Raw genomic sequence first — 23871 nt, forward strand, 5'->3', positions numbered from 1 at the left:
AAAGTAAACATTATATTGGCACTTACTTATAGATTGTATATGGTGTTCTTCCCATCAGATCTGCAGGGCAGTATAACCAGAATCCATAGAACCATTGAGCTTATGTACTCTGACAAATCTATGATGCAGGTGAGCAGCACTTTTCTGTAATGAGCAATATAAAAAGCCACATCTACTGCTCCATTTGTAAATCAGTATTTCACATCTCCTTTGTGCTGTTCCAGGTTCCATACCGGCTTCACGCAGTGCTTGTCCATGAAGGCCAGGCTAATGCAGGTCACTACTGGGCTTACATCTATGACCCACATCAGCGTTGCTGGATGAAGTACAACGACATTTCTGTCACAAAATCGTCATGGGAGGAGCTGGTCAGGGACTCGTTTGGAGGCTACCGCAATGCCAGTGCCTACTGTCTCATGTATATCAACGACAAGAAGCCCTTTCTCATAGAAGGTACACATGGATCAAGGTCTAGCTAGTAGGAGGGTCTATCTTTCATGCACAGTTGTAGGAATTGCATATGTTTTTTCTTTATTATTCCAGCCATTTTTCTTAAAAGCATGCATTTGCCTCGGTTACAGTTACAGGCCCAAAGAGAGCTTCTGCCACTTTTGTCAGGTGAAGGACTGATTCATTCCTCATATATCATCATCATATAAACATCATGTCTTGGTAAACCTTTTGACCACTGATTTCTACTGCTTATTCCATCACTTGGATCTTACTCCCTTGTTGATTATCACATAATCTCATTCCATCGAATGTGGAAGTAGTTGGCATGGAGTTTGATGGTCCTCCTCAATTTAAAAAAATTGGCTTAAAAAATATAGCTGTGTACAAATTGTTTGAAAAGCTAGAACAGATAAATAAACAACACACAAAAACCTTTATGATACTTGCCAAAGACGACCACCAGTCCACTTGAACTATGAGGTAATTTAGTTGTTTTTTGATGCTTTCCACATTGATTTTACATGGATTTTCAAATTTTTGTCCAATATCTGTTTTCTGTTGACTCAGTTAAATCGAAGTAATGAAGCTGATTCCACTCTTTGCACTGCATTTTGTCCTGGAGGAAAGTTTGCAATGGTTCTTCCAGCTCAGACTTGCTGTCAAAAGTGAAAATGACAGAAAATCAAGGAGAGTTTTAGTCAAAGGACAGGTTTCATCATCTCAGTATATGTAGTGGTGTTGGCGGTGATAAAAAAAGCATTTTAATTTTTTTAGTGTTTTAAGTATAGCAATGAAAGAAAACCGTAAGACTTGTCTGTTGAAAGAGTTACACAAAACATACATTTAAAAAGCTACTGATGCTGAAAAAAATGTTCATTGTCTCATTCTGTTGTCTTTGCAGAAGAGTTTGATAAAGAAACAGGACAGATACTCAGCGGCATGGACAAACTGCCTCCTGACCTGAAGCAGTTTGTGAAGGAGGACAACGAGCTGTTTGACAAGGAGATTGAGGAGTGGGATGCCCTGCAGGCCCGCAAGGCCCAGCAGGAGAAGCTGGCCCTGGCCGCAGCCGCTGCAGCTGCAGCAGCCTCGGCAGCATCCAGCACTTCCACTTCTTCATCTTCCCCTCAGCCCATGAGTATTGAGTCCAGCCCTCCAGACAATGCAGGTTAGGGTCATGGCGCTCAGAATACAGAGTAGAATACTTAATTGAGAATCAATACTTGGTATGGAATATATATACAGAAAAAACTCCTGTTCCCTAGAGGGTTATATAAACAGACGAGGAAATGACCTTGTGCAGCCTTACAACTCAAACTCCCTTTGACATGTTGTTGTCTATATGATTGTATGCAATATATACAGTACATCACAGCAAAGGTTGTGACCTGATCGGTTTGTTTAAAACAAGATGCTTCAGCCCAAAGCGTTCAGATGTATTTATATTAAATTGTAATGTGTCGTGACACACAGTGTGTTTATTGACTAAATTACGCGGTGAATTTTAATTTAGAGTTGTCAAAGCTTTTTACATGCAATCCTTGATACTGGTAAATACTATCGTTAAGTTCTCTGGAGACATTTGTGTACTGCTGTTTTGGCATTTGTGGGGATGGCGAACCTGTAGGAAATCATTCTGAAAAAAAACTTTTGAACCGTATCATGCATTTGTGCATTTCTCTAATGTTGTCGCTGTCATCCTGCAGTACCCCAGCAGGATCCAGAATACATGGAGCAGCCATCACCCACCAATGACTCCAAGCATCTGCAGGAGGACACGGAGCGAGCCATCTCCAGGGCTGCTGCTGAACAGGAGGAGAGGAGCCCCGAAGCATTATTAAATGCTGTATGTAAAACATGCAAAAACAGCACACCACATTCTCATAGAGACACAGTAGGCTGCTGTTTTTTCAGCAAAAAAGCTCTTGAAGTCCACTGTTTATTGCCTGCCTTGGATCATGTAGCAGAACAACAAAGGTAGGGACTAGATGGTCAACATGTGTAGAATTTAGCAGGTAAAGGTCCAGATGTTTGTCTCAGTAGTTGTTGGAAACTTAAGAGATCCATAACGAGGAGAGTACTGGACATGCATTCGCCAGTTGGTCAGAAACAACTGAAAATGAATGATAATGTTTTTCTGTAACTGCTGGCTGCTAACAAGTTCACCATCAACTTTAAAGATGCTAATACAGAATGTTTCTGTTGTGTTGTGTTCAGCTTCTGCCTGCTGCCCCCAAGTGACCAAAAATTCAGTTAAATGCGGGGAATGAAGTTCAACAATCAACTACCTCTCTCCAGGATTGCTCACCTCACCGTTAATGCAGGTCTAAAGGATGGTTTCGACACTTTTCAAAACAGTCTAGTTTCCTTGCTGAGGTGCTTTGAGGAATGGTACCACGAAGAGGGAACTTTTTAATAAAAAATGCTATAACAACACCTAGTTGACTAGCTCAGCCCCATGAAGCATCTTAATTAATTTCAGCTAACGTCCAGAATGCATTTTTTGCACAGACGGCAGTATATTGACTTATATGTCCCCCATTTGAACTGTGTTGGGAAGGGAGCATTTCACAGCTGGTATAGAGAGGAGGAGCACTTACCTGCTCACTCAGCAACAAAATAAATCATCATACGTATGGTAGTGTGAGTGTTGTTTGAAGACATGCTTGAAAAATTCTGAAACTATCCTTTAAGCCCATTTCAAGCTTCTTCTAGTTTCTAACACTGTGTCCACACATGTTCCCAGTGAGTCTGAATATGGATTAAAAGTTATTTGATCTGTCAGGCCCAGTGAGAATATGTTAATCTTTTGAGAAAACCACATTATATCTTGTGGTATTCAGGTATAAAATGCGTTGTGTTCTTTATAATATTTCACTGTGTCTTTTCTCTACATTTAATGTTCCTCACATTTCCATCGGTCCTCTATCCTTTCTGTCCCATTCTCCCTGCAGTCTCTTCCCCCTCCCACCTCCCCTCAGCCTGAGGTCCAGGTGAGCACCCCTTCCACCCCTCCTCCTGACCTGGTCACGGACGATGAGTCCCCTGGCCAGCGCACCGTAGAGGTGGCCATTCCTAATGTTGGGACCTTTGTCATTGAGTCAGAAGAGGGGGGGTATGATGACGAGGTAGCTCTCGCCCAGACAAACCCTCTCCCCCGTGTTGTGCTGACAAGTCTGTGCCTGTTTGATATATTGAGTGAGAGCATCATTGCCCATTCACACGGCTCCACATGAAGGTTTTTCACACCTGAGAGAATCTGACACTTTATGCCAACATATTTCTGGATTGGTTTGAGGCTGAAAAAGCTGCGCAATAAGCCTGACCTCTTTGTTGGCCTTTCTGCGGTACTCTTGTGTGAAAAGTTTTTCTTGAGCCAGTCTGCATCTTGGCACAGAGGCAGGTTGACCTTTTGCAGAAAGCTTAAGTCTGCTGCTTTACACAAGTCACTCTTACATAGAAAACGACAAGAGCACAGGCTCGTGTTGTGATATGAATAAGTTGTTGTATGTTTGGCCTGTATTTAAAACCGAATGCAATTCCTGGGGATGTTAATGAGAGTTTGTACAGATTTCATGCAGTCATCATGGTTTGTAGTTTGTTTTTCTTTTGGGTTGCCTTGTTAACAGCAGTAGTTGTAGGTCAGTCTGGTCTGAGTGTTGAGTTGCTGCTGTATTCCAGCCTGTCCCCCCCCCCCCGCACTGTTGGCTATCTGTCACACACAGCTGTCACATGGCTGCCTTGGTTTTCACACATTATCCTTGTGAGGGTTGTGCATTGTGCCATTGAACTGACTGGCTGTGTCCCTCACAAAAGTGTCACTCTAACCAATGCATGGACTGCTGAGTGATGTCTAGCATGCCCTGACTGTGGTATGCTTCATTGTAGCGCCTCAGAGCGCATAACATAGTGGTCGACCTTGCTCGGTTTGTCACAAGGACCTGTTGTTGTGTTTAACATGGTTCCTGCTTCCCGGGCAGGCGATGATGACCCCCAACATGCAGGGTATAATTATGGCCATTGGCAAAACCAGCAGCGTATATGAAAAGAATGGGCCTGAGGCAGCCTTTTTTAAGGTACACACTATCTCTCCTTTACCTTTCTTCATTCCACTCATTCACCCACTTAACCTCCATCCACCTTCTCCTCTGTGTATGTGTTTCTTGGTCTTCTCCTTTTGTGCTTTCTTGCAGTGCAGTAAGACAGATAAAAGATATTTAGTAACTATGACAGAGTAACTCAGACTTCACAGATCTCATGGTGCTGGGTTTGAGGGGAAAGTTATCCGTATTCAGACATGTGCTGTGCAGCTACTCAGCTCTAAACTTCCTAAATTTTGGGGCAGCATATTAGATTATTTAAATCAGCCACGTTAAGTCAGCACCTCCTGTGTTGCCAAAATCATCTTGCTCTGAACTTTCAAATCTCAGCAATGAAAAAGTAAACTTTAGGATAAATGTAATGGTTCTATATACCATTTCTCATAATGACAGTGTAGTGAAGTGAAAGAAAAAGATACATTTCAAATTTAATAGAAGCCAATAATGGAAGATAAAGGTTCCCCTAGATGGACTAGCTTGAGAATAATCTTGCTAAATTGCGTATGTAACAGTTTTCCAGTTCTGAGGGAGAGGAGCATTTGAGAGCGAGTGAATGTGTGTGCCCACCTTAAAATATTTGATATTTTTGAGAATCATGTACCATTTTGTAGAAGTTACACTGTGTTTGCATCTAACTCTTAAGTGCATTGTGACTTCAACTCAAAATTTGTAATATGATGAAAACAATCATGTCTTAAATTGATTTAACTGCAAGCCTTTGCAGGTTGCCTTATATTTCTGAACTCAAAGTGTAACCGTTTTTCCAGTCTTTCAAGTCTCGGGGAGTACTACTGCATAAGTCAAAAAAGGTGTATAAAGCCTTTTGTGGCTCCAGAGGCAGCTGCATGTTGTTTGATAGTGCCTCCAGTGATATCACTGAGGCGGCAGGTTTTTTTTAAAGTAAGAATAATATGTGATATCTATATTTTTAAAAAAGGTGATATCTCTGGTTCTGCTGTATCAATTTTGATCATGTTTCCATAATGAGTCCAACATGTTGGTGTTAGTGAGTGTAATGCAAGACCAGATGACTGCAAAAAAACCAAAAACATAAACTACATCCAGCATTGCCCACAATGTAGCTGCACTGAGTGACATCACTGGAGGATGTAACAGATTACATTCAGCTTCCTGTGGAGCCACAAAGGCTTTATACTACTTTTTTTTTTTTTTTACATATGCAGTAGTACTCCACCAATTACTCATCAAAGTGTGTTTACAGGTTGTGGGGAGTTACCCTTTAAGAGGACCCAAGTCAGTGGTAGTATCCTTATGAACATACTACCTCAACCTTATTCAGCATTTGTAACCGTTACTCTGCCGTCTCTGTCTCCCTGGTCAGGCCATAAAGCTGGAGTATGCTCGTCTTCTGAGATTTGCCCAGGAGGACACACCTCCTGAGAATGACTACCGACTGCAGCACATCATCGTCTACTTCATCCAAAACCAGGCACCCAAGAAGATCCTGGAGAGGACTCTGCTGACACAGTTTGCTGACAGGAACCTGGCCTTTGATGAGAGGTAGAGTAGATGGCTTTAAACATTCTATTTAAAAAAAAAATCTGTTATACAATAGGATTTTATTCCTGTTGTCTGAAACTTGGTCAGTTGAAAGTTACCAGATTAGCTATTTCAAATCACCAGCAGAGGGCAGCACAAACCTAGACTCTGACATGCAGAACATATAGGTTTACCCTCAGCAAATACTGACACTGTGTACCAGATGGTGATCTGATGGTATTCCCTCTTCATTTCTTCTTTCTTTTTCAAACAAAAATCTTAGGAGACACATGTCCCGTAATGACTGTTCTTTTCTTTAATACTGCCGGCAAATATCAAGACTGTCATTGTAATGCTCTTGTCATTAGGGTATATAATGCTCCTTACTATCTCTTAGAATTTTCAACTGCGCTTGTTGGCCTCAATCCATATTCATGAGTGAAAAATTGATTTCTTCCTTCTTCTCTATTTTAAGCAAGATAATTAGATTTATGTGTGCATGTGGCCTCAATAGGAGCCTCCGGAGGAGTGTTTCACTTCTCCTCTCAGCACTAAAGTGTGATTCATTAGGCCATGTTAAGGCCTAGGGGCAGGGTGGACTCTTTCATCTCCTGGAGTACCTCACAATGACTCACCATCTCATCGCTAATGCCGCTTCCTCTTCCTGTCTCCCCGCCTCCCCCCACAGATGTAAGAGCATTATGAGTGTGGCACGTGCCAAACTGGACCTAATTAAGCCAGAGGAGGTCAACATGGATGAATATGAGGTCAGCAGTGGTGTCTTCCTGGTTCTATTTATCTAACACAGTAGATCTGTGTCCTTTTATACTGCCTCTAATGTAGCATTACACATAGTCTTTGTAGACTTTGCAGTATTTGACAGTCGAAGTGACTGGTTATGAATTTCACTACACTTGCCTATGGTAACCTCTGTTTCTCCTAAACCAGATGTGGCATCAGGTCTACCGGAATTTCCGTGAGATGACCATCTTCATGGTGACTGGCTTGGAGCTCTCACAGAAGACAAAGTATGTTGACACCTTTCTAGTGCTTCTGTACATACCTAATATTAGGAACACCCAGCCTCCAACTACTACAGTATAGTTTTAACTCAGTTTAAAGTTGCACGTCACATTCATTTTCAGGTAATTGCCTGTCTGTAGCTGCCAGTAAATGTTAAGATGCTACCTGCAGAGGGCAGCATCTGACAGTCTGCATAGCTCCTAGCTGTATAGTTGTGCAGGGAGTTCATCAGGTTTATGTCTTCGCTCCAACAGCTCACTCACACACAAGCTCTCAGTGCAACTTTGATACAATTTTATCTGACAGTAACATCTGTGCATCTCTCTCGTTCCAGTTACATGGAGGCCCTGATGTATCTGATTTATGCGTACCAATACAACAAGGAGCTTTTGTCCAAAGGGCTGTACAGAGGGCATGATGAGGAGCTGCTTGGCTTTTACCGTCGGGAGTGTTTGTTGGTGAGGGAATGCACGCAGCCACACAGTGATACATTCTATTGATTATTCAAATTAGTGGATATGTTTATTCCTTCATGCCGTATTTCTCCAGTTAAACAAAGTGCTCACAAAGTGGGCATTGGCTCTGTGCAGCGTGTTGGTGTCCAGCAGTGCTCTCCCTGTGATCTCCGTCTCTTCTTTGTCACTCCCTTTCCTCTGGATCGAACTTCCTCTGTTAAAATGACTCAGCAAAACTTACACGGCCAGACATTTCCCCTTCAATACCGAGCCGTGGTACTATAATCAAATTGCTTTCGCTGAGATATTGCTTTGGCTTGCTTGCAGCCCACAAAAGATTCCACCGAAGGTTTTTCATCTGATACTGACAGATGAAAATCCTTTCAGCGTTGTGATGTGAGCCCCTTTTCATTTCAGCCCCACCAAGCTCCAGGCCGCGCTCTGGTATTATTGGTTAGGGCCGAGGGTATTTTGGTCTGATCAGCCTCATACTGGTCCTCAGAAGCCCTCTTGCTGCTGCACTCAGTAACCTTACACCAGCATTGTGCTCGTAATGTAATCATTGGAGTGGGAATAGGAAGCAGGAGGGCCAGCGAGTGTAAACACATTACCATGAGACACAAGTGTGTCCTCAGCTAACCTCAAACCTCAGCTCTGCACAGCCTGATCGGTCATCTTAGATCTCTGGCCAGGACCTCTGGCTGCGTCCGTTCAGCTGTTTACCTTCAGCTCTTGTTTTAATTGAAAACACTGCTAACATTGACACAGTTAATGTACTTGGATGTTTTTTGCAAATCCAGCCTTTCGGTCCCCGATTCCAAACTGGCTAGGGAAAAAAAAGAAACTTGTCGTTTCCTCAGAGAGGAGGTCAGGGAGTTTGTCTGTGACAGCAAGGTGGTTTAGGCCAAGAAGAAAAGCTCGTATCCACATGAATGCAAGAACGCCAGGATCCACTTCAGTTCCAGTGGCTGCAGGATATTATGTGATATTAATGATGTGTGTGGGATTACTGTTAGTATTTTAGCTGACTAGGATTTATCTATTAGAACAAATGAAAAACTTTACTAGGAAGAACAAGAACAGCAAAGTGAATCATGTGGTAAAGTTGAAAACACTCAAGAATATTGTTTGGAATGAAAAACAATTATATAACACAAATATAATAAATGTGTGTTCTTTGACAAAACAATTTTAGAATAATTATTTTAAGAATTTAAAATATTCAGCTGTTAAAAAGTCGTCAGAGTTAAAACTCAAATCTGAACACAGACTAGAGGCACATAAATTCAGTGTCAGCCTGAGTGTTCAAATATGTTACTGTCTCTTTGTATTACCATTTATAAATCTGCTAACTCAGAAAAAAGACGATCATTAAAATTGTGCAAGTTTCCTGAGAATCATCAGGTTTTCAGGTTTACTTCAGTATCAAAGTAATACAGTGATAATTGTCTGTACGTCTGTGGCGACAGTGCAAAGAACTGCTTTTAGGTAATTCTGCATATTTTCAGTGGCACCAGTTTTAAAAAGCAAATGTAGGCACGACAAAATAAAAAACGGTCTCAAACTGTAGCCCACAGCTAACTCATTACCTCTACCTTACCTCAAATCCCTACATTTGGGAACTGTAGTTCAAAAACTTGATGACATTGAAGATGTAAGCCAAAGAATAGTAACTTGAAATATTCACTTCCAGGTTTTACTGTGTGTTGGGCGCGGTTCTTGCACATCCTTGGGCAAATGTAAAGCTATATATCACATGTACTGTAAGAGGAATGAACGTAAAACATATAATCTTACGAACTCAAAATTCACCAGTATCTCCCCCCTCCACAGAAATTAAACGAGCAAGCGGCTGCCATGTTTGAGTCAGGAGAAGAGCCGGAGGTGACCACTGGCCTTGGCATCATGAATGAGCTGGTGGTGCCCTGCATCCCTCTGCTGCTGGTCCACGACACAGAGAGGGACCTGCTGGCGGTAGAGGACATGAGGAACCGCTGGTGCTCCTACCTGGGCCAAGAGATGGAATGTGAGTCCCTGGGAGAGGAGGAACAGTCTCGGCCTATTAGATATTTCTGGAGAGTTGAAGTCTAAGGTTACTAGTACATTCCCCGTACCCCTGCCAAAGATCATCAGAATCAGGCCACTGCTCAGTTCAAACAGTTGAAAGCCTTCAAGGTTGAGAAGCAGTTCCACTTATTCTGGGAAATCTGAAAATGCAAAGTGATGTTTTCTCTGGAAAAACTGCTCGGGATCATTTTTTTCATAAAATGTTTAAGATGATTTAAGAGTTTCCCAGCAGTAGTTCCCCCTTCAGTGAAAGTCAACTCAAAAGTCTTTACATTCAGTCCCTCTACTTAACATTAATAAGCAGTATATAAACATCTAAAAATTGTTTGTTACAGACTGTAGTGTAAATGTAAGCAGATATATTGACATTTGAAGTGTTTATTAATGTACAACACTGAAGACTGAAGATTTTATATTATTACAGCTGTGTGTTATCATTCGTTATCTTTTTAGTAGCCTCCACTTGTGAATGCCCACAGGAGGAGTTATAGTTGTTGATAAATACATTTATGAACAATGTCACCTGCTTACAATTACATAATAGTGTGTTATTCACTTGAGTTACATTTATTAGTTGATCAATCAATTAGTCCATAAACATATTAAATCTGCAACCATTTTAACCCCAGATTCAACCGGGCATGTCTTGCATCACATTTTGGCCACAACACAGCTGCCGGAGCTGCTCTAGACAATGCTCGTGGTTCTGCCAGGTGCACCAAGATGCATGTGGAAGTGCATGAAGTGTCTTTCCGCACTGCTCCACAGACAATATGCTGCAAGTCTATTTTTGAAGGAAGCGGACAGAAGCCACATGAAGCTGCACAGAGCAGGTGGAGCCAGAAGGAAGTCAGACACAGGAACGTCATAGACCATCCGATCAGTTTTCAAAATAAAAGACCCTGTGTCGACTTGAGATATATAGCTCAGCGAAGTCAGAAATGGTAATAAAAACCACACAAAACAGACAACAAGGAAGCAATTTAACCACTCAAACTGCTCGTCCATGCTAGAAGCACAGAAGTCAAGGAAAAATGACCAAATAAACACAATCAGAGCAAGACAGCAGTAACAGGCAGGCATGATGCTCCGCCTCTGAAATGCTCCCGAAGGACAGAACAAAGAAAGTTGCACACGTGAGGTTAGAGAGGTGTGACCGGTGGAATCAAGCCATAATAATTCATTAATTGTCATAGTCATGTTTTAAGCAAAAAAGCCAAATATTCATCAGTTCCAGCTTCTCAAATGTCAGAAAGTTAATCAAGTTAATCAAGAAAACAATTAATGGATGATGAAAATAATAACTGGTTGCAGCCTTGATATGAACCGTTTATTAAATGTTTTAAATGCTGCTTAAAATTGCTATTAACAGCGGGACAAAATGTTTTTTCCAACATATTCTTTTTGACTTGACATTTCCCCTTTGACTCCCTGTCAGCATATCAGCAGCATGTATCGGAGATGTTGCATATAGATTATGCAAAGTATTGACTGACAAAAAATTACTTCGAAGCTAATTTGATAGTCGTTTAATTGTTTGAGTCAGCCATAAATTTGAGTAGTTTGTGTTTCTCACTTTTATGTCTTTGTAAACTGAATAGCTTTTTGTTCTGTTGATTTGTTTGTATAAACAAAACGGTGAGTTGCAGCCCTACAGAAATCAGTCATTTTTTTTAGATGTGGGTCAGATGGCTGAGAATTGTGCAGAGAACACTCCTGAAAATAATTTCTTGGTAGAAAAATAGTCCTGAAGAGGATTCAGCTTTTATCAGTATGTTCCAGTAATAGTCCAGAGGGAGCCTGTTCTCCGTATTGCTGGCCTTTGTTCAGGAAGAGCTGTGCTTATCACTCAGACCACTACTCACTGGGGTTTTACAATCTGTATCTGTTGTGGAACATGCTTTGAAACCACTTGTGATATCACATTGAAAACATTTACCCTGCGATTCCTTGTGTCTGGAATCAGACTTTCACCACATTGTGATGCAAGGCCCTTACAGTTAATCACTTCTATCTTTCTGTCTGTCTGTCCTCCTCCTCCTGCTGCTGGCAGCCCACCTCCAGGAAAAGCTGACCGACTTCCTCCCCAAGTTACTGGACTGCTCGACGGAAATCAAAAGCTTCCACGACCCTCCCAAGCTGCCCACCTACTCCACCCTGGAGCTGTGTGAGCGATTCAGCCGCATCATGGCCGCCGTCTGCAGGTTGCCCACCGAGGGGAGATGAGCTCAGAGGGGACGGCAGTACACCTCTCCCTTATCACAGGCCCCACCCAGGGCAGAAATCCATGGACCTCTCTTAACCCATGCCTTCCTTATAAATCCAGGGGTCACTCGCTTCTAGCTGTTATTCCTCTGTTACTCTTTTGCTGCTATAGGTTTTATCATGATGAATATTAGTTCACTTTTATTTTAAACAAGACATGACGGAGGCAGGAGGAGAGGACGGACTGTTGGACTGTTGGGAGGGAATAAAGAAATGAGAGAAGTTGATGGAAAAACAGTGGCAATCCTGCAGTGGTTGAAAGCCAAGCACATTCTGCTTCAGTTTAGCAAAAAAAAAAAAGTTTGAGGGTTTTTCATAGTTTATAATTGTTGTTGTTGCTGTTTGATTCAAGCTTCCCCAACCACGCTCATAGCCCTTTCTAAAGCACCCCTCTCTGCGTGAAAAGGATCACCCTGCTGCTCTGCCTCCAGTTTGGTACAGTATTACCATGTTTTGTTTTATTTTTCTAAGGAAGTAAAGTAAGAGAGCCTTCAGATTTATCAGCGGCTCAGAGTATCTCAAAATGGGTCTCATGTCTTTGTGGACTGCGCCAGAATGAGATGTTTTAAGTGCTGTGGTAGACAGCCATGGACTTCCTGTGGCTTGTTAATAAATCGAGAGAATAAAATTTTATTTATGGCCCTTTTAGGCCAAATAAACAAATCTTTTGCCTGGTGTTGATTTTTACTTTGCTTTGCATGATAATAACTTCTACTGACATTATATTTAACATTTCACACCATTGTTACAAGTGAAACATGCTGTCATTTGAGACATTAAAGAAAAATTTCACCCAAAAAAAAAACCAAAAAAAAGAATTCTGTCATTAATGCCAAATGCTTTGCAGCTCCAGAAATGTTTTGTGGACTGGGAGGTTTAACCTAACTTTTCATCAGCATGGGGAGTGAGTAGATAATGACTGAATTTTTATCTGTATTTTTATTTTTGGGTGAGCTTTTCCTTTAAGGTAACGGCCAAAGCAACTGACAGTTCGCAAGGTAAGTACACTGTAAATAATTTTGGGCTGTTTGAACTTAAAAGTGTAAGTTTAATTGCTGCCTTAAATATTTAAGGTTGAATAGTTTGTTTAACATCTTTTAAGTTTTCTTCTTTTTTTTTTTTGTGAAACGCAGTTCAAATATTAAAGTTACGCCAACGAAGGGTAACTGAACTTGAGAATGCATGTTCGACAAACTTAAGATATTAAGTTGAATCTACAGCTGTTGACACTGACAATCATTACAAATAAATTTGATATCTTTTTAAATGTGATGATTTCTCACAGTTCTTCATTTCACACAGAGTGTAGCTGCAGGAGCTCCTTTGAAGTAGAGTGTCACAGGATCAGCATGGAGTCATTACATAAAGCGACTCACGGCAGTTTGAAAATGCACAAGTGTGATGGGTCTGAATGCAATACTTACGTCTGTCATGGCTAGAAATTTTTTATTTACTGTATGAAAAAAGCAACGGTGTTTTCAACCATGACTTATCTTGACACACAGCAAGTTTCCATAACGGATGTTTTCTTCACACTATAAAAAGAAGTGACTGGAAAGTTTTCCCTCTCTAACAATGCATGCTGGGAAGTCTGCCAATATTATGGTCATGTTTCTTTAGAACCCCTATTTCTATGAATTGATTGAATTCTACATTACATTCATCCATCTATCAGCTCAAGTCAAAAGACCTCAAGTCAAAAGGAACTCGTGTTTATAGTTTGGAAGTGGTGTAAAAAAAATGGCTATAAACTTTTGAGTTGAATCAACATGATACAACTAAAACGTGCATATTTAAATTACGTTAACTAGAAAATGTATGTCGATTCCACTTAAATCTGAAATGACTTTTTACAGTGTAGCGGTTTAGTGTCCCTGAAATCACACTAACATGACTACCGTATGAGTCAAACCTGAGATCTGTAGTCTCTAATCTCATGACATCCCGCTGCACTAATGCTGCTGGTATTATGCAGCTTATTAGAATCAGACTTTCATTAATGTGGGGAAACAAACTCCAAAGCGAACAGCATGTGGCCAAATGAATAAAAAACCGAGACTCAATTTTAGTTGCTTTGAATGTTTTGGGTTTTTTAATGATGCAGTTTTGGACTAATTTCCTGAAGTAAAACTAATTTCCGGGAACACTGATCTCTACAAACAGCCCGAGTGATGAAGGCAGGATGCATTTCCAGAAACCCTCTCAAAATGTTGCTACCAGCCTTGTGCAGGTCATAAAATGAAAGGCATTTTTCAAAATTGTTTTGATTATACTGTGCCATGTTTTGCATTTCACTCTGAGCTGGAACCATGAAAACTAATCAGTCTGAGAGAATGCAACTTTTAGAACCTTTTTTTTAGAACCTATCCAGTATCTCTTCCACTATATTACACCGATGTGGTTACAAGTACTTGGTAACGTCTCCACCTTTTAAAATGAGACCAGGACTAAACAAGGCATGGACGGCTTGTCTGCATTGACTGAAGGCGGTTATTAAACCGGGGTTCAGAAGAGCAGCTGTCACAAGATCACAAAATATTCTCCAAACTTTTGGACACACTTAAATAACTTCGGCTCTGGCTAACAAGCCGCCTGACAACCAGTTTCTGTGATGGTTTGTAGAATTTACTGTACGCTGTGTCTGTCGTTTGCCTGGAATGAACTTGTATTGACAAGTTAACAACTGCTTGAACATTCCTCGGTGTCTCTCTGTACCAGCGTTGGACGGTTGGTTGACAGCTTGTCTGCGACAATTGAGTCTGCCTTCTCTGGCCTTTTTATCACTGAGTCACATTTCCAGCCATAGGCCTGTCACGTCATTGGCTGGATGTTGTTTTGAGTGGTGGAGCCATGTTTCTACACACAAGCAAACACACACACACGCACACGCACACACACACACACACACACAAATACAATTAAACTGTCAGTCACGGCACATATTGACTTGTTTGATTTCACTCTGCATAAGAGCTCAAGCTTTATTGTGAAACCTGAACCCAACAGTGTTCGCATCTTTACTCCGGTAAAAGTACCTAATCAGTAATGTAAAACTACTCCATTACAAGTAAGAGCCAGCAACATGTGCTCATTCCATCGCTGTCACTCTTTGATTACTCTGTATGATATTATCAGGTTGTTATTGCTGATACATTGATGTGTAAGTAGTGCAGTTACTGTTGTAGTTGGTAGAGGTGGAACTAGTGTGAACAACCTACAGCTTGGTGTCATGAAATGGTTAAGAGGATACACAAATCTACTTATCTTGTTTTTCAAATGTTTCATCGTTGGACATTGAACAGATATCTAAATGAAACCATGTGAGAAGTTTACAGTGGGAATCACTATCTGGTAGGCTGATAACAATTCATAGATCCGAAATGTGTCGAGGTGCCACAGCCCAACACTGCTTCTTTTGTAAGTGGACTTGATGCCAAACATTTTGCAAACCACAAATCAAAGTAGAGTTTTGTCTTTTTACAGCCCAGTACCACGGGCTTTACAATCTGCGCAGCGTGCAAAAACCCTCCATCCCTACCAAATTACATAGCTCAGGCAGAGCATCCACACAGAGGGAGAGAGAGAGAGACAGGAGGAGAGAGCGAATCTCCTGCAGGATGAAGATCCAGATCCAAACATCTGGAATGAGGCACCGACAGCCGAGAGTGTGGAGAGAGAGAGAGAGAGAGAGAGAGATGAGGAAACCACTGGCTCCACCTTCTACAATGTGTCATATTTTATAAACTTATATTTTTTCTTTGTGGACAAACTTGAACTGAAAAGCACCATGTGACTATAGCTGCAGAGCAAATGTAGTGGAGTAAAAAAAAATACAACATTCTCACGGAACTGTACTGGAGTTTGACACAGTTTAGTTTACAGTTTATAATACAGTGCCTGGGACTATAAAGAGTAAATAAAAGGTTCCTACTAACAGACAGCAGCAGATTCACCCTGCTATTTCAAATTAAAACGTCACACTAACACACAGCGATAAATAGAACGCAACATTAGAATGCTATGACAGCAGCGGAGCAGCTTTTACTAACATTTGCTCTGCTGACTCATTTTTAGAGTCTACTACTGAGTCAGCTGGTTGTTCTGTTCAAATCTGTTCAACTGTCTGTTTTTTTCTTTCTTTTGATCCAAGTCTCCCTGTCAAATAAACTGCTGTCTTCCAACCCCTGTATAGGACTTTCCTTTAAATACGGCGCTTCAAAGGCCAGACAGATTGTGTGACCTTCTTGACCCTCACTCTGAATGTGAAGATTAATAAACTATCTCTCTGTTTATGAGTGTTTAAACCCAAGACCTGTAATAGGAGTCTGAGATTTACAGTAAGTAAGTCTGTACATTGTCCTCGTTTTAACCGTCTTAAAAACACCGGGGCAGGAGTTATCATCGACATCGCTGTGTGTGTGGTTATGTGTGTATAACCACCTTCGAGTTGGCCTTTTGATAGACCTATCCAAGCAGACCACGTAAGGACTGAAAATGTTTGGGGGGCATTAATTATCATTATTGGCAGCGGCATCCCCTAATTTTGCTCATTATTTCTATTGACTTGAAGTGGGGCATGAGGCCAAGTTCTGTGATGATTATAGAGTAGGAACTGTGGCAGTTTATGCCGTCCATGATACTGATGGACGGGCTTAATTGGTGGTTTGAACTGGTTTTACAACGGCATCCAAATTGAAACCCAAAGGCCCAATTCATGACCCGCAGTTGTTAGTGGGCAAAACCAGCTGAGACAATACACCAATCTCTGCCAGGTCCTTCAAATTATATATTCAATAAGATTCTGATGTGTGCATAATATATATTTTACATGTACGTGCATCTTTGCTTATAAGGCTGCCTCCTGTTCAGTTGTGTACAGGTGAGAGCTGTCTGGGCTACACAGCACCATACAAAGACGACTCCGCTATAATATTAAGGATAATAACTAGACATTTCTGATCCTACTGGGACATTTCTATCCATTATTCAACTTCCTCTTTAAATTACCCTCCATAACTGTGACCACAGTCTAAATAATTTAAAGGTGCAATCCAGCCTCCGGCCATTAGCTGCAGTGCTGCTACTGAGCTGCTATACAATCAGGAGGAGGGAAGAAGATATCCGGCGCCATCTTTAAATCTTAAGTATCTGTGGCTTTTGCAGGCCTCCAATGCAGGCCCGCCGGATGAGTGCTAGGCTTTGAAGGCAGTTTTTCGCAGCAGCCAAAAGACTTTCTCCCATAAGCTAACATTGTGTATGAATCTGTAAAACAGTGGATACAGTTTGAGCCCTGGGAATAGACGCCTTTTACTCTCATGATTTGAGCCATTAGTTGCAAAAATCCATGATTAAATTGTAGCTTAGCCGCGTTCAAGTTAGCCGTATGCTAAACCAGAAAGTAGTCGGTTCAGTCATGCCCCACACAGCAGCTTCGTGGGAATGAATTGGGCTCTGTCTCCATGGGTGTGTCCAGATATAACTTAACTTCCTTGCTCCAATGGAGTGTTGTAGGGATGACGTATTTTTTGTAGCCCAACCCGGAGGTTAGCATTGCCATGGTTCCCTTGACAGAAAGCCTATGAGATCTTTGTATTGGATTTTTGGAATATCGCCTAAAATACAGTAATCTCTTAAGTTTATGATACTTACACGTTTTGATCAGCAAAGTAATCTTCACAGATGAATACCACAGTTAGCCAGGCTGTAAACGGACTACATTGCGGTCGCAGGACTTGAACGTCACCACCACTCAAATGTGTTACTACACAATTACTATACAGGTTTTCCGCGAATTGCATTACATCTACAATTTGTAAAGTTATGGTCAGAACAGATTGTAACCAAACTCCGCCTGTAAAGTCGGGCCAGTGAGTAGATGAGTTTCTGTGTTCAGCATGTTGACGTTTAATGTCCCCCGACAGCCTCTGTAGTCTCATTTAGCCACTTGTTAGCAAATGCTGTTTTTAACACACACAAGCACTTTCTAATATTCAGTATTCAAGAGTGGGACATTCATTGATGTATATTATGTTGTGGAACAAATCATGTAAATATCTACAGCCCGTGGTAACCACACATCTTATTACAGGCGTTTAACCAAAAACCAGCTCAAAAAGCCCACTGACTTTGAGATTAGAGAAACGAAAGAACAAAAACACTAACTGATTTCCAGGTTTTAGGACACATAATTACTGCACTCTATGATCCCATCCAATCAATTAATTCAGCCTGTATGAAAAAAACGGACAGGCTACCTGTCGCTGCACATGACTTGACAAGGCTGCATGGATGTATTGCTAAAGCTATGAGTCAGCCAATTGCTCAAGAATGGAGAGTGCAGCCAAAATTTCTGAATAGTTAATAGTTGCTTTTATTAATGTTAGGTGTTTTTCATTTCATGATAATGTGAGCGAGACATGAGGTAGCGGGGTACTGTATGATGAGCTATGACAACGATGTACTGCGCTCACAGCACACAGACACTGAACCTGTTGTTCAGCAGCTTGCCAACTCAGTAGCACAAAACGTCCAGCCCCTGTGGCAGAGGATAGGATCTGCTATGGCAGTAACAGACCAATTCGCGGGCACAAAAGCACCCGCCCACAGCAATACAGGGTTTTTCATACCCTGACACTGGCCAGGAGGATTCCCTCGGAAAGCAAAGTGCAAGGTGTTAAATATTAAAAGTGGCCATGATGGCAGGCTGGTGCTTCAGAAGACTTTATGACAACCAGATACTTTTTTTCCATATTCCTTGTGTAAACTATACATCCTTGTTAATCTTAGAAAAGAGGTTGTGTGAAGATTTTGAAAGTCCTGTTGTGTGTATATACAAGGCACAAGGAGCGGCCTACTGTGGCAGGACGATAACTGACATTACCAAAGATCTCTACATATTCAGGTGATATACCCGTCATCCCTGGATTGGTGGAAACATTGTCCCATGCCCAGTTTTTCTTCAGGTTGTCCTTATACGAGGCTAGCCCCATGTTGTAAGGCCCTTGATACTCAGACACCAACATTATCAGCTCATCCATGTTTGCTATTTCCGCGATGCATGCTGCCATCTATTTGATTGGCCAAAGCCAGGCAGCAACCGCCAGAAATTCAGCATGGTGAACAGTGATCGGCAGAGCAAAATCTGTTTGCATTCCACTGTCCAAACCGCTTCCCCTCTACCGCCCTTCCCTAAATGAAATGCCTGGAGGCGGTGAGTTACCGCACAGGGGTGAGAAAACCTCTTTAGGAGCAACTGTCATTCATTCATTCATTCAATCTTTAATCAAATCTCGAAAAATCATTGAGGGCAAGCCCTCAAATTCAAACTGTCGCTTTTTGCAAAGTGAGGTACGTTCGTGACGGCCATTTTGCTTGTGTTTATACAACAGTGGCATTCAACAGAGATGTTCATCGACGTATTGAGAGTATCAAACTAGTTGCTACCATGTCTCCCTGCTGGCCAGCGAGAGCTAGAGGGCTCATGGACAGTTGATGGACGTCAGTACAGTCAGTGTGTGTTCATGTTCCCTCTCCACACCTAGGACTTTCAGATCATCTCTCACTGTTCCTCATCCCAACATACAAACCCATCAGGAAGAGAACTAGGCCTGACATAAAAACTTTCAAAACCTGGCCAGAGGGGGCTCTTGCACAGCTACAAGACTGCTTCGAGCAAACTGATTGGGACATATTCGAACAACCAGACCTGGATGTATACACCCAAACTGTACTTTTCTACATCACAGCTTGTGTGGACACTGTCACCGTGAACAAGCAAGTCAGGGTTTTTCCAAACCAAAAACCTTGGATAGATAATACAGTACAGACTCTTCTTAAAGCCCGGGACACTGCATACAGGTCTGGGGACACAGTCAGGCACAGCTCAGCGAGAGCCGACTTGAAAAGGGCAACCAGGGGGCACCATTTAGCTCAGTTGGTAGAGCGTGTGTCCCATGTGCCGAGGCTCTGCAGCGGACCCGGGTTCGACTCCCAGCCTGGGTCCCTTTGCTGCGTGTCACTCCCCCTCTCTCTCTCCCTGTTTCCTGTCATATCTTCAGCTGTACTATCAATAGGGCCAAAAAAATATTTTAAAAAAAGAAAAGGGCAATCAGGGAGGCTAAACAGGACTACAAAAGGAAAATAGAAGACCACTTCACGGACAATGATCCAAGGTGGGCATGGCAAGGAATAAAACACATCACAAACTACAAGGGCAACAACTCCACACCCCCCAACACAGATGCCTCGCTAGCAGAGGAGCTGAACTGCTTCTTTGCTTGCTTCGAGGCAAATAGTCCAACACCAGATGTGCGGTCTTCCACCTGCCTCCCGCTCCTTCCCATTCACAGTGCCGGAGCATGACATGAGGCAGGTGTTCAGATCAGTGAACCCAAGAAAGGCTACCGGCCCAGACAGAGTACCTGGAAAAATATTAAAAGAATGTGCTGACCAGCCCTGCCCCTGCAGTCTGAATGACTATAGACCTGTGGCACTCACCCCTATAGTTATGAAGTGCTTTTAGAGGCTGGTACTAAAGCACATCAAAACCAGTCTCCCATTGGTCCTTGACCCACATCAGTTCGCCTACAGGGCAAACAGGTCGACGGATGATGCCATCACCATAGCTTTTCACACAGCCCTAAACCATCTGGAGCACAGTGGGACATATGTGAGGATGCTCTTTGTCGATTACAGCTCAGCGTTCAACACAATCATCCCAGACATCCTCATCAGGAAGCTGACTGACCTTGGACTCTCCTCCCACATCTGCCACTGGATTATGGACTTTCTAACCAACAGGCCCCAAACAGTGAAACTGGGCCCACCACCCTTACTCTCAGCACCGGCTCCCCTCAGGGCTGTGTGTTGAGTCCTCTGCTATACTCACTGTACACCCATGATTGCAACCCCTCCCACCCCAACAACACAATCATAAAGTTTGCAGACGACACCACACTAGTCGGACTTATCTCTGGAGGAGATGAGTCGGCCTACAGAGCAGAGGTCCACGGACTGGTTACATGGTGCAAAGATAACAATCTCACTCTCAACACAGCAAAAACTAAAGAGCTCATCATAGACTTCAGGAAGCGTGGGGCCGACCCACTCCCTCTGCACATCAACGGGGAATCTGTTGAGAGGGTTCACAACTTTAAACTCTTGGGAACCCTCATCTCGGGCCGGCTAACATGGACTGACAACATAACGGTGGTGGTGAAGAAAGCACGACAGCGCTTGCATTTTCTCAGACTTCTTAATAAAACCAACCTGTCTGAGAAGCTGCCGGTGCTCTTCTACCTCTCCATTATAGAGAGCATCTTGATGTACTGTGTGACTGTGTGGTACACTGGATGCTCGGCAGCGGACAAAAAGTCAGTACAGAGAGTCATCAACACAGCACAGAAGATCGTTGGCTGTCCTCTTCCCTCTTTAGAGGAAATCGCCAAAACAAGACTGCTCTCAAAAGCCACCAAGATCATAAAGGACTGTTCTCACCCTGGTCACTCACTGTTTGAACTTTTGCCCTCAGGGAAACGCTACCAATGTCTAAAAACAAGGACTAGTAGATTCAGGAACAGCTTCTTTTCTAATACAATAACAGTTTTAAATGAAGCCAAACTTATTTTTTATTGATGCGGTTTGCACTGACTGACACTCAGCACTTCGCATTTTATTATTTTTATGTTTATGATTGCTAACAGGGATACATCTCTGTGTAGATGTTGGTGTGGGTGTGTGTATTGTGTGAATGTTCTGCATTGAATGAAGTGTGGAATGAGTTTTTATGATTAATGAGGCACCTTACTGGAGCAGCTCTCCAATTTCGTTGTACTTAAATGCAATGACAATAAAAGCATTCTATTCTATTCTATTCTATTCTATTCTATTCTATTCTATTCTATGTGATCTGGAGACTATGCTGTGGACGGAGGTCCGAAGGGAGGAGGTGGGATTTCTTTGGTTGGATACCTAAAAAAAAACCGTCTACAATCCTACCAACCTTAGCTTTTTAATACATTAGCTGCTGTCCTCACCAACTCAGGCAGCTCCAGCACTGCACCAATGAGGACTTTGGTGAGGGTGTTTGTCTTGGTACATGGGTTCTTGCGAGCCCCAATGAAGAACACCATAAACAACCTGCTTAATAAACACCTGCTGATTATGCCTGGAAATAGCAGCTGGAATGGCTGTGATTCTGACAGGCTGTGGCTCTGGGCGTAGAGACATGGGCTCCAGTGTGGCGGTTATGATTACCTAAGCTGTGAGCAGTCGCTGTGACAACATCTGGTCATATATGATTCATGCTCATTTGATAATTTCTTGGTTGGTTTTCTTTTTGTAAGTCTAATTTCCCCATCCAAGTTTTAGTTTTAGTTTTACGCCTCTCTCTGATGTTATATTGTAGTTGGTCTGCTCTTGTCTTTTGCTGCTGTTCAGACACATCAAATGTCCGCAGGTTTAAATACATAAGCTGTTGCTAACAGGTTTGTTTTCCATGCTAAAAGACCAGACAGGTAGCATCATGCCAGCCCCAACGCCCCCCCAACGCCATCCCTCCCATGCCACTGCAGTGGGGTGACAGCCAGTGACGCATGTCATGCCTATAGATGGCGAAAAGGAAACAGGTTCCAACTTTGCAGCTAATAAATGTTACACAACCTTTTCTTCCCCTCCAAGCTTAAATGACTCCCATTTCAGCTGAGTCAGCATTTTGAGTTTGTCAAAGAGTTCCTTCTTTAGAAATGTGCAGAAAATAAGTGTGAGAGGGAGCTCAGGCCTCTGCAGCTGCACTGACTGATTCAGGGTAAAAAAAAGAAAAAAAAAGAAAGAAAGCCTCTGAGAGCACAGACCGCTCCAAGTTCACGCTGCAGGCAATTTGCATCCGTCACATGAATAGAAAGCAGCGGAGGGCATTCTTCATACAGCCATTCTGAACACATATTTAACATCTTTGTTCATGCAGGTCTTTAATCCCCCTTGAACCGAATATCAATTAACCGCAGACTCTATAGTCAGGTTTGAGAATAGCTGATAGTAAATTGCTGCCTGTTCACTTAGCACTTAATGGTGCTTTCTGAGAGCCCTGCCCTCGTTGGGCTGTTTTTTATGGTCAGATAAAAGTTGTGCAGGGAGAAAAATGCCATCTGGGCTCCATGCCAGGGACTGGTGTTTCACAGCAGCCGCTGCCTCGCACTGGGATGTGATGAGAAACTCGGTGGAAGAAGAGGTCTCTAAAGGTGCCACCTCCATGGAGACGCAGTTGGGCCAAACAAGACTTCCATCGGTTGGCAAACAAAAGGTGAGGAGGCTGCCTGGCTGCCTCATTACTGGAGGCCCAGCAGCCGCCGACAAACTGCTGAGATCTGCTTTTTCGTGCCGTCAGTGAGGGCAACGCTAATCAACATCTTGTGGTAGTGAGTGATGTTAAGCATAAATCTTTTCTCATGGGACTGGCTGTTGTTGTGGCCGCTGGCTCGGTTGCCTTGGAAATAAGCATCTCGCTGTCGGAAGCAGGCTGCAGTCTGTGTGCGCCTCCTCTCAAATCTTTTTCATTTTTGAGTCAACTCCAACCTCAAAACTGGGCACATTTTCTGTCACTTGCTTTTGTTTTGTTTAAACACGTTTTCTTGCCCTGCTGACTTTCTGTCTCTGTCAGCTCGGCGTTGTCACAGGGCCCTGTTTTTCAGCATGCTTCTTTAAGCAAGTTTGAAGACAGGGCACTGAGGTCGCCCCGTACTTGACTGTCCCTCTCACCACTCCTAGTTCTCTCTAATCATCAACATTGGGACTCTTGGAGTGTTGGCTGAAAAAGCAGAAAGTGCCACCAGTCTCATTTCTAAACACACAGTGTAGCACTGTGTTCATGATCTGCATTCAATCAGCACATGTGGGGAAGAACCCAGCATGTGTTTGCCCTGATAAGACTGCAACAGGATGACATCACAAGATGGTCATGGGGGATTGTGGGAGTTTGCAGACCGTAACCTGTTGTGGCTCTTAATTTGATT

At 42.5% G+C, this 23871-nt stretch overlaps 1 protein-coding gene across 6 annotated transcripts in view; it reads left to right on the plus strand.

Moving 5' to 3' along the window:
* usp25 (ubiquitin specific peptidase 25) overlaps positions 1-12620 on the plus strand; it is a 33538-nt gene extending 20918 nt beyond the window's left edge. For 4 of the 6 annotated variants that reach the window (XM_030438375.1, XM_030438374.1, XM_030438376.1 and 1 more), the window contains 12 exons: positions 59-129; positions 225-453; positions 1355-1621; positions 2160-2299; positions 3408-3581; positions 4434-4529; positions 5896-6074; positions 6742-6820; positions 7002-7081; positions 7411-7534; positions 9365-9557; positions 11652-12620. In XM_030438375.1, coding sequence (XP_030294235.1) covers positions 59-129; positions 225-453; positions 1355-1621; positions 2160-2299; positions 3408-3581; positions 4434-4529; positions 5896-6074; positions 6742-6820; positions 7002-7081; positions 7411-7534; positions 9365-9557; positions 11652-11824 — 1805 coding nt within the window. In that variant the 3' untranslated portion in view covers positions 11825-12620. The remainder of the gene's footprint in view (positions 1-58; positions 130-224; positions 454-1354; positions 1622-2159; positions 2300-3407; positions 3582-4433; positions 4530-5895; positions 6075-6741; positions 6821-7001; positions 7082-7410; positions 7535-9364; positions 9558-11651) is intronic. The other 2 variants (XM_030438377.1, XM_030438379.1) reach the window with 2 other exon arrangements.
* The last annotated feature ends 11251 nt before the right edge of the window (positions 12621-23871 follow it).

Source organism: Sparus aurata, chromosome 13 (assembly GCF_900880675.1).
Source record: "Sparus aurata chromosome 13, fSpaAur1.1, whole genome shotgun sequence".
Classification (NCBI taxonomy): domain Eukaryota; kingdom Metazoa; phylum Chordata; class Actinopteri; order Spariformes; family Sparidae; genus Sparus; species Sparus aurata.